Here is a 12,514-nt window from a genome sequence, read left to right on the forward strand (position 1 = left end):
TTCTCGGTTTTGTATAAACAAGAGTGAGGAGTCATTACGTGTCAGGTTGGGAGGGAGGCTGGCCCATGGGAGGACAGTAGGAAGATATCTGGAGACCTAAGACCAACTGAAGCTTTTGTTACCATGAGGACGAGGCAGAAACGACAAGTGTGCATCCTTCTTCCAAACAAGCAGCACCTGGACTGTACTGTCAGGGTGAGTGGCTTCAATGTCCTTTTTTATGTCAAAAACTTCTGTATTTTTTTTATTAATCTTTTATTTCAATGCATCTCTTAGAACTGGAGAAATATACAGACCCCAGATTTAATTTGGCATTAACAGCTGCCACTGATGTGCCAGTATTACACTATGCTGAAATGTGATCATTTTAACCCTTGGGTTATCCTTGGGTCGAATTTGACCATATAAAGATTTTTATATCAGGAAGGTTTTCTTAAAACCATATTTCCCCAAAATAATTTGGATGCATGCATGTACATTGTGTGGAACCCAGACAACATTTTTTGCAGGTAAAATTAATGATTACTTCCATTGAATTTTGTGTTTTATTCAATTTCATAGCATTTGAAAAAGAATTTGTGCGCGTGCTATATGAGCTGTGTTAACAGTGTCCTGACTAAACTTTGACATAAACCTAGTCAGTGACTCACTCAACCTCCTCTGATCTTAACTATTAGTCAAAATAAGTCATAATTTCTCCGTTTTTTTAAACTAAAAAAATAAGTATGTCATTTAAATTAGGTTTATTGACCATGAATAAAACAAACACCAAAAGCATTAAAAAAAAGTTCATTTTCAATTTTGACCTGGAAGAACAACAAGTTCATGGTCGGCGGGAGGACAACACAAGGGTTAATATAGTATTTTGGAAACATTAAGTGTACTTCTTCAAACTGGACAAACTTCTGAAACAGCATGTTTACCATTATGGGATGTAAAACTCCAAAATAATAAACTCTGGGTGAGGTCTACGTCCTTCAAATTTTGACCTACAACAAAACCAAACTGTCTGAGACCAAACAACTAATAAAATGCTGATACGACAAAGCCTAAATACTGTATAAGTATGAACCCAAAGCTTACATGCTTTGTATATGCACCTGATATGCGAGACTGGAAGATATACAGTATGTTAAATAGCGGTGTCTTGTAATCCCATGTGGGATTGGCCAAATGTTTGGCATGACACAGAAATGAAAATAAATGAAATGTACAAATTTTGTTGTGTGTGTTATGCTTTTTTTAGGTGAGAGCCAGAGGCCACGAGGTGTTGAATAGTGTGTTGAAGCACCTTGGCATCAGTGAACTCCAAGTCTTTGGTCTGGCTGTTCTCAGAGGTCAGTTAGTGTCTGTGTGGGAGTTCAAGAGAAAATGTTTTCAATTAATTAATTGTGCGATGCTGAAATTAAGGGAGGCTGCTGGGAAATAAATAAACAGGAACCCATGAAGTTAAAGATAATCATGAGCAAACCTACTGTTTGTTGAGAACAACCCTGTTTTCTTTATGCTAATTAAATGTCTGCATTTTTTTTTCTCAGATAATGAATACCTCTTTCTTGATTCGGAGCAAAAGCTGAGCAAGTACTTTGGCAAAAGATGGAACCGAGGATCGTTAACGGTGAGTTCACACTCTTTTTAGAGCATTAGTGAACTCACAAACAGCGATAATGTATAGTGTATTGCCGTGTATCGAGCCAGATGTTCTGTACAAACTAATCTTTGTCCCATTATTGTTCAGGGAAATATTTAAGATCTTACAACTCAATGTGATTTTAGTTTTTTTCTTCAATATTAACTGTACGCGGTAGAAGTATATGCAGAATTCAAAGTGAGCAATATTTCTCTTTGACTCTGTTGAAATATTCATTATACATTTATTTCCAGGTCCCATTCATCTTATTTCTGAGAGTGCAGTATTATGTAGAGAGTGGGCTGCTAATTCTGTAAGTTGGTCTCCCATCAGCATACTATTCTAAAGAACATTCATCTGTCTGCACACATACAAACTATAATTGTTCTACCCACTGTTTTAACATCATGTGTGATTTTCTTTTATTTGTACATTTGATGTCCTATTTGGCTGTTTAAGGAGCAGCAAAGTGCAGCAGCTTTACTACACTGAGCTGAGGCAAAAGGTGCTGCATTCACAGAGCTGCCATCAGGAAGCTTTGCTCTTCCAGCTGGCAGCGTCTGCACTTCAAGCTGAAGTCGGAGATCTGGAGCAGAGAGCAGAGCAGAATAATGAAGAGGAGGAAGAGGGGGGAGAAGAGAAAAAACAGGAGAGAAAATACAGACATTACTTTCTTCCTGAAGATTACTTCCCCTCTTGGGTAAAGAAAAAAGTGTGACTATTTGGAGCTAACCTTACATGTTTATGTGTGTGTGTGTGTGTGTAACATGTTAATGTCCTCAGCTGATAAAGCGTCGTGGACGGGACTTCCTGCTCCAGCACTGCCCAGTGTTACACGGAGAGCTGAGAGGTGTGACACGTAGCCAAGCCGTCCTGCAGTTTATAAAAGAGGCCAGCAGCCTGCAGGATGGACCAGTCACCTTCTACAGGATGAGACAGGTCGGACTGCACATCATTAACCAAAGAAAGCCACCAAAATACTGTAACTGTAATGACGTAGACGTATTTAACTGAGGACACATACTTTTTCCTGCAACATCTGCTATGTGAGCTCATGTTTTATATTTCAAACTCTGCTTCTTCGTCTGTTGTTTTATGTGCAGGAGAAAAAAGAGCTGAGAAGTTCAATTCTTCTTGGTGTGGCAATGAAAGGAGTCCATATTTATCAGGTGGGTCTGTTTGGGAATTTATTTTTGCATATACACATATATGCTTGGGCTTGACTAAATACACTTTCTGGAACTTTATTGATCCTTTCACTCCTGAGTTTGCATGTATTAAGATTTTAAACTTTTCTTAAGATGGTGGGAGGGAAGCAGTGCCAATTGTATGTCTTTTCCTGGACCGATATTGAACGCCTCACTTTCCAGGTTGGTTCCAAAGATTACATACACACCAGAGCATACATGTGTTCACATAAACCTGCATATTGCTGCCACTTCCTCTACCCCTGTTTTTGGATTGTATTGTACCTCTCTCTTGCACTCCAGGGCAGCAGGTTTGAAATCGCTGCCGTGGGCTCTCTGTGCCTCCCTAAGCTGGTGTATTACACTCCTTCAGCCACCCACTCCAAACACATCCTGAGGCACCTCAGTGACAGTCACCGGTTCCACATCATCACCAGAGATGCAGTTGGCTACATCCAACAGCTGGAAGACATGCAGGGTCAGCAATCTAAAAAAAAATCCATTTTTTATTTTTTTTTCCAAAGCTTTCATTTTAAACTTATCACAACTGGACTGTGTCTTGATTGGTTCCTGATTCTTAACAATGATTCAGTAAATATATTTTTTATCCAAACTATATCATCGTTAAAACCTCATGAAGTCTATATTTCTCATCCTCTGCCAAAGCATTTTGAAAACAATATCATGAAAACAAATATTCTGGGGCTTTTAAAGCAGTTCCTCACATAATCACAATTGAAAAGTGTCTTTTTCTTTTACTTTTTCTCGGTCTCTCTGCAGCCAGTCAGTTCTACAAAGAGACCTACATTTGTGACACAACACGCTTGGCACACAGACTCCAGAGCAACAGCCTCACATCCTCAATGTCTGACTGCAGTGTTGCAGTCGAAACAACCACAGTCTGGTCCAAAGAGGAGGAGGAGGAGGAGGAAGTCACAGGTTAGCTGGAAGGAAAAAAACATGTTTCAAGATGTTGCAGCTCTACGCAGGCAAATAAGTTTGTCAGCTGTCATTTTGTTCTTCCCATTTTGTATACTCCATTCCACTAAATCTTTCGCAGTAAATGATAACTAATATAAATATAAAGACACTACATGGAACAATTAGAGCTGCTAAACTGGACCCATAATTTTGTAAAATCCACCAAATGCATAAGCTTATAGGGCAAATAGGGCTTGTTGCTGGAAATCAGGAGGAGTCATTGAGTATCTCTGTGTTTATGTTGCCTGCGGCAGAGTATGAGCTGTGTGTGGACGAACCAGAGGAGTTATTTGTCGACAGCCCAGCCGAATTGTCGTGGTTGGCTGAGCTGTCTGTCGATGGACCTTTGGTGTTACCCTCTTCTTATTGGGCAGGTTAGTCCAACAAAAAGCACAAAGACATATCTAGAATAAGCTCGATCATGTGTTTACTATTTCATATGCACCACATCATTTTCTGTGCTCTTTCGTTATCAGCTGTCACCATGGAAATGAAACAGGTGAGCAGATCTCTCTGATTGAACATTTCCAGATAAGCCCGACATCAAAGGTTTCAGTGTTTTTTCTCTGATCTTTGTGCAGGTTCTGAAGAGCAGAGCTGATGATGAAGGGGTTTCTATGGACTAATTTACAGCCAGGGGCAAGAGGGATTCAATAAAAGCCCACGACAAGAGCCATTATGTTACTGCTCTGATGCTCACATCATAGTTCAGATTATGTACCTAAAATATATACATTGTGCTGCTTACAACTATTTCATTTTATTTATAAATGAAATTACCTTTTTATCAAAGTTCATATTACAAAGCCCCTAAACAACCATGATCCACCCCCACAGGTCTTCTCAAGCATTGTATCTAATTAGACCTCCTCTCAAGACCGTGTGGGAGTGTACAGACTGGGCTTGATTGACATCTCCCATATGTCATTTCTAGAACAAATATTCCTTTTTTTCCCTTTCTTTACTGACTATATCAACAGACATGCAGCTATTATTAAGCAGTTAGATAGAAGGTGCATTATTGTAAATTTTATATTATTATTATTATTATTATAATATATAAATAAGCAATAAGAAATACATATGGTTTCTTTTGTTTAAGCGTGAAAGTCCATTCTTGACCTTGGAAACAACAACAGTGTGACTGTTTTCTGTTTTTTTTTCACAGTTACAGTATATGTGTATATAACAACAACAAAAGAGTAAATATAGTGCCAGGGAATTAGATGATAACATTATAAATATTACCATTAGGTAACGGGGTAATTCAGGGAGCTCTTTACATTCAGCAGAAATAAAATAGGAGAAAGAACTAGAGGAAAATGATGTACATTCAAGTCATGTCAGTCTCTGCTGCTTTTGCAACTTTAAAGAGTTGCAGTTGCAGCTGAATATTATTAAGAAAGTTAGTAAAGTTGGGTATGCTATCTTTCCATTTAATTTGAGGTATCTGGGATTTGTCAAAGATTATAAACAGCTAAATGTGTATGTTTTTTTTATCAAGCTTTATTGAAAGACGTGGATATACAGCAGGAAACATCTGTACCTCTTAAGAGTTCATAAGCGAGCCAGGGGGTTACTGAAAGAAAAAAAAAATCCAAACGAAGCAAAAAAATTCATATACATATTTTGTAAAGCTTACAGAAGTCATATGCTCTAACAGCTTTTGTATTTGTACAGTTAGAAATGGGAAAAATGTATTTCTCCAGCTCCAAAAAGCTTGGCTTCTTTTTTTTAAAACTTTGACTTATGTAAATAAAATGTGGTTAAAATAATTAGTAAATGTATCACATAATACTGAATGAAACTTTTTGTCATATTGAGTGAATCCAAACAATACATTTTCCCAAAGTAATGTGAATTGAGAGTAAATATGAACAGCAATAAAACGTGACAATCTGCTCCAAAGTTTCTATATTGGCAAGACCAAAATAAATGTACCAGTGTTTCATTCAGTTCTCCACAAAAAGTAGAGCTGATAGCAATGTCTTTTTCATTTTCTGCAGGTAATGGTTGGTTGGGGTAAATCTGTGAAGCATTTTGAAAGAGATCTCTTGAACTGCTGCTGTTATACGTACTCTTCGCATTGCAGGCCTGAAGCTGTGTGCCAACTTTTTTACATTTTATTTATTATTTCAAAATATAGTTTACAGATATTCAGTCATCACAGTTCGTAATCAAATAAAATTATACAAAGATATGTACAAATAATATAATATGAAAGTAAGTACGAAGGTAATAATCTAAACAGAGAGAAATAAAAAAAATAAAAGGTACAAAAGTGACAGACTTTCAAAACTTCGTTAATAATATAGACAGCAGGAGCATTTAATCATAGACATTTGAGTAGACATCAGATATTAAGATAGCTTTCTTACTGGATACCAACTCAAGAGACTCAAAGTTCATGTCAAATTCAACCTGGAATAGTCTGAAGCACGGTGTTGATCTGGAAAATGTTGCCTTATGGAAATGGAACTTACCTAATAAAATAAAGAGATTTACAATATTACATAACTTTCTATCTTTACATTCAAAATAGGTAATAATATGTTTCTCTTCAAGTGTGATTGTATGTTTTGTTTTAGATACCATATAATCTTCAAAGCTTTTCCAGAATGCAATACAAAATGAACAACCATAAAAAAGATGGGTTAACGACTCTGGTTCTGTTTTACAAAAACTACAATAGTTATCAACATTTCGAGACAAACAGGTTCGTAGGATATATATTATGTAATATTTTCTAATGTAATTCCTTAACTTTGTTTGTGATACAATATCTAAAGGGAACAAGCCATGCCCTATGCCAGCTGTGTGCCAACTTTACTATACAGCTCAGACCATTGACATATAGGATCAGACAGAAGTACGTCATCCTGTCGTCAGCCAATCAGCGCGACAGGCTGCGACCCAAACACGGAAGCAGCTCAAACGGCTGCGAAAACAAAAGTTCAGGCTCCTCTGTTGTCACATTATTGCAGCTTATACGTTATTATTCATGTGAACAGTTTAAAACCACAGAAACGATAGGTCACATTGTTTGCTGGAGATGGCTTTCTCTTGGTTTCGTCTAGCTGTGCCGCTTTGTTTTGCGATTTTATCGGTTATTGTCGTTATCATTGGACAACATCAGGGTAAGTGGCTTCACTATGATGAAGGTAAATGTGTGAAATTATGTGAAGGCTCGCTTTAAACTTAAACCCGATGGAGCAGCAGTGTATAGTTAACTGTAGATGAAACAGGAAACTGTGTAATGTTGGCTAACATCGCCCCCACCTGGCTCACATGTATCACATGTTTCTTGTATAACACCGGGCTCTTGTCCACAGCGATGCCGCCTCCTCTGCCCGCCGCCCTCGGTGTGTGCACTCTGGCCGGGATGGCGCTCGTTTTGAGGGACATTAGCTCGAAAATGAAAGGTGAAAACCGGACATGGAGCGGTCTACTCAGTCAGTATCTGGCGGTGAAGGGAATGGGCTGGCTGGGCAGGCGACAGAGAAAGAAACTTGAAGCCGATACTCTCAACGTGAAGCAAGTCCAGGAGGAGACTCTGCTGAAGCGCCTGCACAAAAACGCAAACACATGTTATGGAAGACAGTATGACTTCAACTCAATACAAGGTAAGGTAATAGTGTTAACAGTTTGTAAGTGGTGTTTGCAGGACAACAAACTGCACGCGTTGTTATATCTCTGACACATGCTGGATGGTATCAGCTGGAAAAACACCTAAAATGATGTGCAGAAGAGGATGTATTAATGAACTGTAAATCATCATATTCAAAACTTTGTGTTGCCTCTGAGATAACAAAAAACAAAAACCAGTGGGAACAGCATGTGTGATGATAAATAATTTCAACTCAGAGCTTCACTTACTGGCTCTTCTGAGCTACTAACCACATCTCATCGTCTTCATCAGTGAAATGAAGATTTCAAAATGTATTTTAAAGGGAAATGGTTTATAAAGACAGTTTTCTATCATAAACGGAAACCGTAAATCTGTTGTTTTCAAGACAGTGATGACTTCCGGGCGTGTCACCCCATCACCACATACGAGCACTACCGTGAGCTCATCAGACGCATCGCGGCAGGAGAGGAGAAAGTGATCATTCATGAGAAGCCGCTGATCTTGGCCATGACCTCTGGGACGTCGGGAGCCAGCGCCATGCTGCTCAGCACCAAAGACACCAACTCTGAGTTCTTCCTGCAGGTGAATCTTGATGATGACGATATGTTGGCCTGGCTGTAGCCTATGCTGTGTTGTTGTGCATGTGAAACTGGTTGCAATATACATGCATGTTTTTTACACCAGGGAGTGACTGTGTGTTTGGATGCCATGAGAGGAGCATTTCCTGCAACCGACAGTCTACAGCGCACCACCAAGTTCTTCTATTCACCTACTTTTCGCCAGTCTGAGGCCGGTATTCCCATCGGACCAAACTCCTCCACACCAGCCTCCTCTCGTCACATGCTCAACCTCTACACCACCCCAGCACCTGCCTTTGAGGTACAATTCACAAGAAAATCAGCATGACTTTTACGTCTTTATCTTTTAATGTATGATTTTTTTTACAATTTATTTTTTCGTGCAGAATTTGTTGCCATTTCAAATGTTTGTAAGGAATTGTACTGTCCTCTGTCCCCTCTTTCAGGTTCCCAGTGAGAAGGACACCCTCTATCTGCATCTCCTGTTTGCGCTCAGAGATCCCAGCGTGGGAACACTGGAGTCCAACTTTGCTTCCACAGTCTTCTATGCTTTCAGTGCTTTACAGGTACAGCATAGCTCATGTCATGATTTATTATACAGATGATACGTATCATGTCAAAACACCTCCTGTGTTACTTCTACTTTTTTTTTAATAATGCAATTCTGTACTTTATGAAAAGCTAGAAAAATGTTACTGAAAATAAAAAGGAATCAAGAGACAACATTCTCATCCAACAGCCACACTCTGTTTTTGATTTGGTGGAAAAGTCCTTGAGTGCCGTTTCCTTCATGCTTGCCGGGTTTTAGTCCCACCGGGACATTTTCTAGTTAAGTGGGATGAAATCTTGAGTCAGGTGTGAGGCTCCCACTGGCCAAAAGAAAAGCTCAGGTAATTTGTTTGATGGAGAAAGGATTAGAAAAGTCATTTCTATCCCATCTCCTCTCCGTCCCATAGGATCGCTGGCAGGAGCTTGTTGAGGACATTGAGCGAGGGAAGGTCAGCAGTGCTTTGGCTCTGGAGCCCAAAGTGAGGTGCAGGCTTGAGGCTCTGATGAAGCCAGACCCAGAGAGAGCTGCTCAGCTCCGGGCCCACTTCCAGGATGGCTTCCGTGGGATCGCCAGGCGGCTGTGGCCTCACCTCCACCTGGTGCTGGCAGTGGACTCAGGCTCCAATCAGATCTATGGGGAAATGCTGAGGGAGAACTACTGCCAGGGAGTGCCTTTCTATTCGCCTTTCTACGCTGCTACTGAAGGTGGGAACCTGATCCCAGACACCACTGTGAAAGCAACTGCTCTAAAAGTTCTGGTGTGGCCAAAAGTCCTGTTAAGTTTCCAAGTAAGACACTTATCTATGGTTAGTAATATTAACTCTAATTGTATGTATGGGCCTCTGCAGGTCTAATAGGGGTGAACCTGTGGCCCCAGGAACCAAACAGACGCTACGTGCTGTGTCCTCGTTCAATGTTCTGCGAGTTCCTGCCAGAGAGCAGCCTGGAGGAGGAGACGCCTCGCACTCTGCTGATGGAGGAGGTGAAGAAGGGACACAACTATGAGCTCGTCATCACAAACGCTTCAGGACTGTTCAGGTCTGATTTCCTTTACAACCGAGAAGGATCTAATGATGAATGACAGGATTAGGACAGTGAGTGCTCTTCCAGGATTTGGTGTTAGAATGTCGACAATTTTATATATTTTTTGGAAGTAAATACCTACAATTTGGACCAATTTTAGGTACATTTTTGGGGGTTGAATTAACTGCCCATTTGTCAAAGGCTACAAAGAGTGAGACATTATATTTCGGAATTGCTTTGTGTTATTGTTTGAGTTTTGGTGGTTGGTGATGGCGCAGTGGATATGACACAACCAATGTACCCCTGAGCAAGACACTTTACCCATAGTTGTGTTTTTGCTGTGTTACAGATATCGCATTGGAGACATTGTGAAAGTAGTTGGATTCCACAACCAGTGTCCCATAGTTGAGTTTCAGTACAGGTACATTTTGTTCCCATCCATATTTATTCATCATATCATCTCATGCTGCATGTGTTTTATCATATTCTCATGTAGACATAGCACATAGCAAAACATTTTCTCTTTGCCTTCCCTCCGTCTTCTGTCAGACGGGGTCAGATGTTGAGTGTTCGAGGGGAGAAAGTGTCTGAGGCATTGTTCCTTAACGCTTTGAAGAAAGCTGTTTCTCAGTGGCTGGGAGCTCAGCTGGTCGACTATTGCTGCGCTGAGAGCGGCATCATGGGTAAGAAGATATGCTTATACCCCTCAGTCACAGCCGGATTTGGGATCTGACATCTGTGAATCCTTCTGAGTGGTTAGTGAGGTTTGCATTATAATGAATCTGACTTTACTGTGGTAATGTAGGAGATTCGATAGGCGGCTCAGATCCTCATTACCAGGTCTTTATCGAGCTGAAAGGTGTGAGAAACCTCACAGAGAAACAACGATACAAGGTGAGACACTTAGCAAACAGCATGTTTTTTTTCTTTATCATGAAATAGAACTTTATTCTGTTTGCCGTATTCTTTCCTTCCCTTTCAGTTGGACATCTGTCTCCAGGAGGACTCGGCGGTCTACAAGTCCTTCCGTACCAAAGGCAGCATCGGACCAATGAGGGTGCAGCTGGTGGCGGAGGGTGCGTTCAAGGAACTTCGTAAGCACATGATGGCCTTCTCGAACACCTCACCCAACACCTTCAAAATGCAACGAGTGCTGCGCAGGAAAGAGTTTGCTGACTTCCTCTTGGGAAAGACCGTCTCCTGAAACCTCCTGTTGTTGTGGAGAACAAGACAAAGCTTGTGGACTCTGACTGTGGTGAGCGTTGACTGAATGAAATGTTTTTTTTAATCATGAATGTGGTGATTAATTGTGCCTTTGGGAACTCCTAAACACAAAACGCAACATTTTTTAATTTTTGCCAATTAAAAATGATCATCTGACTGGATTTTCTCAAACATATTTATAATTTTATTAAAGTGAACTACAACTGTTACTGTAGTATTGTTTAATTCTATAAAAACTGCTCTTTTAAATGTATCTTTTTATCTTATTATTGTGTTGCCTTAATATTACTGGGGTGATAATCTTGAGGAAAAAGGTTTTTACTTACATTTAATGGAGAAATGGTTTTTAGGGCAGCTGAAGAAAAACCAAAATATCAACTAGAAAATTCTCAGTAACAGTACTGATGCTTGTAAAATGTTTGCATTGAAACACATTTTTAACAATATGATCCTTTCAATTGATACCATCTGGTGTTATTGAATGTTGTTGCACAACCACATCCACATTGTCCCATAAGTGCAGGGGCCTGTGAAGATTAAAGCAACATTTGGCAAGAGTTATATCTAAAAACGAAATTCCTCTTGTATACCTAAATCATGGAGTGGGGCTGAAATGCAACAGACAAAAGCATACTAAACCCCTTTTCTGATGAACTATACATGTGTTCTATTTGCACAAGTAAAAGTATGTGTAGGTTGTGATCTGTATGTGACAAATCAGATGAGCAGATTCATTATAGACTGAACCGTGATGATGATTCCCATGACAGCAGGCAGCACAAGGTTAGCTTGCAGTGTCTTCCTTGAATTATTCGACTTTCTTCAGTCAGACAGGACTTTATTGCCACCACTAGGGGGGGATAGTCATATAGGAAAGACTTGTACTGGAGTATGAAATGTTTGATTTTACAAAAGCCGTCAAACACATGGCATTCTGCTTTTGTGATTTATTTTTATTGTATCTGTGGTTCCAGAGTACAACATAAAGACAGCATGGTAAGTAAATAAAGCACGGTTCCGGTTTTTAATCCATGCTTGCTTTCACCATATTTGTGTGTATTCATGGCAGATTTTCATCTTTTTCTGGTTGGTGTTTAGTGAAATGGTCTGTCTGTCATCCTCACGTGGTTTGAGGATTTACACACAAACGCAGAGCTTCTGAGCACATCTGCTCAGTCACGAGGTAATTCAATGTAAACCATCGAGATTTGACAATGACGGGCCTGATTTCTCAATGGGTTTGCTGAGGAAATGAGGATGTATTTCATTGAGAGAAGGGATGTTGCACGTTGAGTAAATTAAGCTGTCTTATCTATTTTACAGTTTAAGTCAGGAGTATAGCTGTGTATTCTCATTGAAGTCTAAAATGGTGAATAACAGTATTTTTCATAAATATTAGCAAAGATGTCATTCATTCATTTTCAATCAAGTAAAATCCCTCACACTTCACCTTCAAAAACAAAATCTGGGTAAATGCCCACGGAGCTAAGAACTATGGGAAATGTAGTTGGAATAATATTTCACATGGCCGTCTGTGCGCCACTTTGTCGTATTAGACTAGTAGATAGTGAGCATGTTTAATGGATTAGCCTCTTTATTAACGAGAGATGGATGAACTACAAGAAGAAAGGGCAATGAGAAGCCATTAAAAATAGATAGCAGTGATGAGCTGCCAGGGCTTTAATAGGATCCGAGAGGGGGAACAATAGTTTCT

At 39.8% G+C, this 12,514-nt stretch overlaps 3 protein-coding genes across 3 annotated transcripts in view; all 3 read left to right on the forward strand.

The window, feature by feature from the left end:
- The first annotated feature begins 123 nt into the window (after positions 1–123).
- Positions 124–4,829, forward strand: LOC144536685 (FERM domain-containing protein 6). The gene is made up of 14 exons (XM_078279948.1): positions 124–195; positions 1,247–1,337; positions 1,539–1,618; positions 1,885–1,943; positions 2,090–2,221; positions 2,285–2,330; positions 2,414–2,632; positions 2,737–2,799; positions 2,932–3,000; positions 3,121–3,295; positions 3,598–3,756; positions 4,053–4,172; positions 4,275–4,297; positions 4,380–4,829. Exons 1-14 carry the CDS (start codon positions 124–126, stop codon positions 4,422–4,424), a joined length of 1,353 nt encoding a protein of 450 aa, XP_078136074.1. The 3' UTR covers positions 4,425–4,829.
- Positions 4,830–6,700: 1,871 nt separating this feature from the next.
- Positions 6,701–11,009, forward strand: ghdc (GH3 domain containing). Its single transcript, XM_078278922.1, has 11 exons — positions 6,701–6,935; positions 7,131–7,421; positions 7,812–8,008; positions 8,111–8,305; positions 8,451–8,570; positions 8,961–9,258; positions 9,402–9,591; positions 9,926–9,997; positions 10,126–10,259; positions 10,382–10,470; positions 10,559–11,009. Exons 1-11 carry the CDS (start codon positions 6,851–6,853, stop codon positions 10,778–10,780), a joined length of 1,893 nt encoding a protein of 630 aa, XP_078135048.1. The 5' UTR covers positions 6,701–6,850; the 3' UTR covers positions 10,781–11,009.
- Positions 11,010–11,778: 769 nt separating this feature from the next.
- kcnh4b (potassium voltage-gated channel, subfamily H (eag-related), member 4b) overlaps positions 11,779–12,514 on the forward strand; it is a 42,291-nt gene continuing 41,555 nt past the window's right edge. The window contains exons 1-2 of the mRNA XM_078278920.1: positions 11,779–11,796; positions 11,899–11,983. The gene's annotated coding sequence lies outside the window, so the exon portion shown is untranslated. The remainder of the gene's footprint in view (positions 11,797–11,898; positions 11,984–12,514) is intronic.

Source organism: Sander vitreus, chromosome 21, assembly GCF_031162955.1.
Source record: "Sander vitreus isolate 19-12246 chromosome 21, sanVit1, whole genome shotgun sequence".
NCBI classification, from domain to species: Eukaryota; Metazoa; Chordata; class Actinopteri; order Perciformes; family Percidae; genus Sander; species Sander vitreus.

Excerpts from the sequence above, each read along its gene's own strand:
- LOC144536685 (XM_078279948.1), top strand. The coding sequence starts at position 124 with ATGAGGACGAGGCAGAAACGACAAGTGTGCATCCTTCTTCCAAACAAG. Across the intron at positions 2,633-2,736 it reads GTAACTGTAATGACGTAGAC|AAAAAAGAGCTGAGAAGTTC; the intron begins GTATTTAACTGA and ends TATGTGCAGGAG. Across the intron at positions 3,757-4,052 it reads GGAGGAGGAGGAAGTCACAG|AGTATGAGCTGTGTGTGGAC; the intron begins GTTAGCTGGAAG and ends TGCCTGCGGCAG.
- ghdc (XM_078278922.1), top strand. The coding sequence starts at position 6,851 with ATGGCTTTCTCTTGGTTTCGTCTAGCTGTGCCGCTTTGTTTTGCGATT. Across the intron at positions 7,422-7,811 it reads TGACTTCAACTCAATACAAG|ACAGTGATGACTTCCGGGCG; the intron begins GTAAGGTAATAG and ends GTTGTTTTCAAG. Across the intron at positions 8,571-8,960 it reads ATGCTTTCAGTGCTTTACAG|GATCGCTGGCAGGAGCTTGT; the intron begins GTACAGCATAGC and ends TCCGTCCCATAG.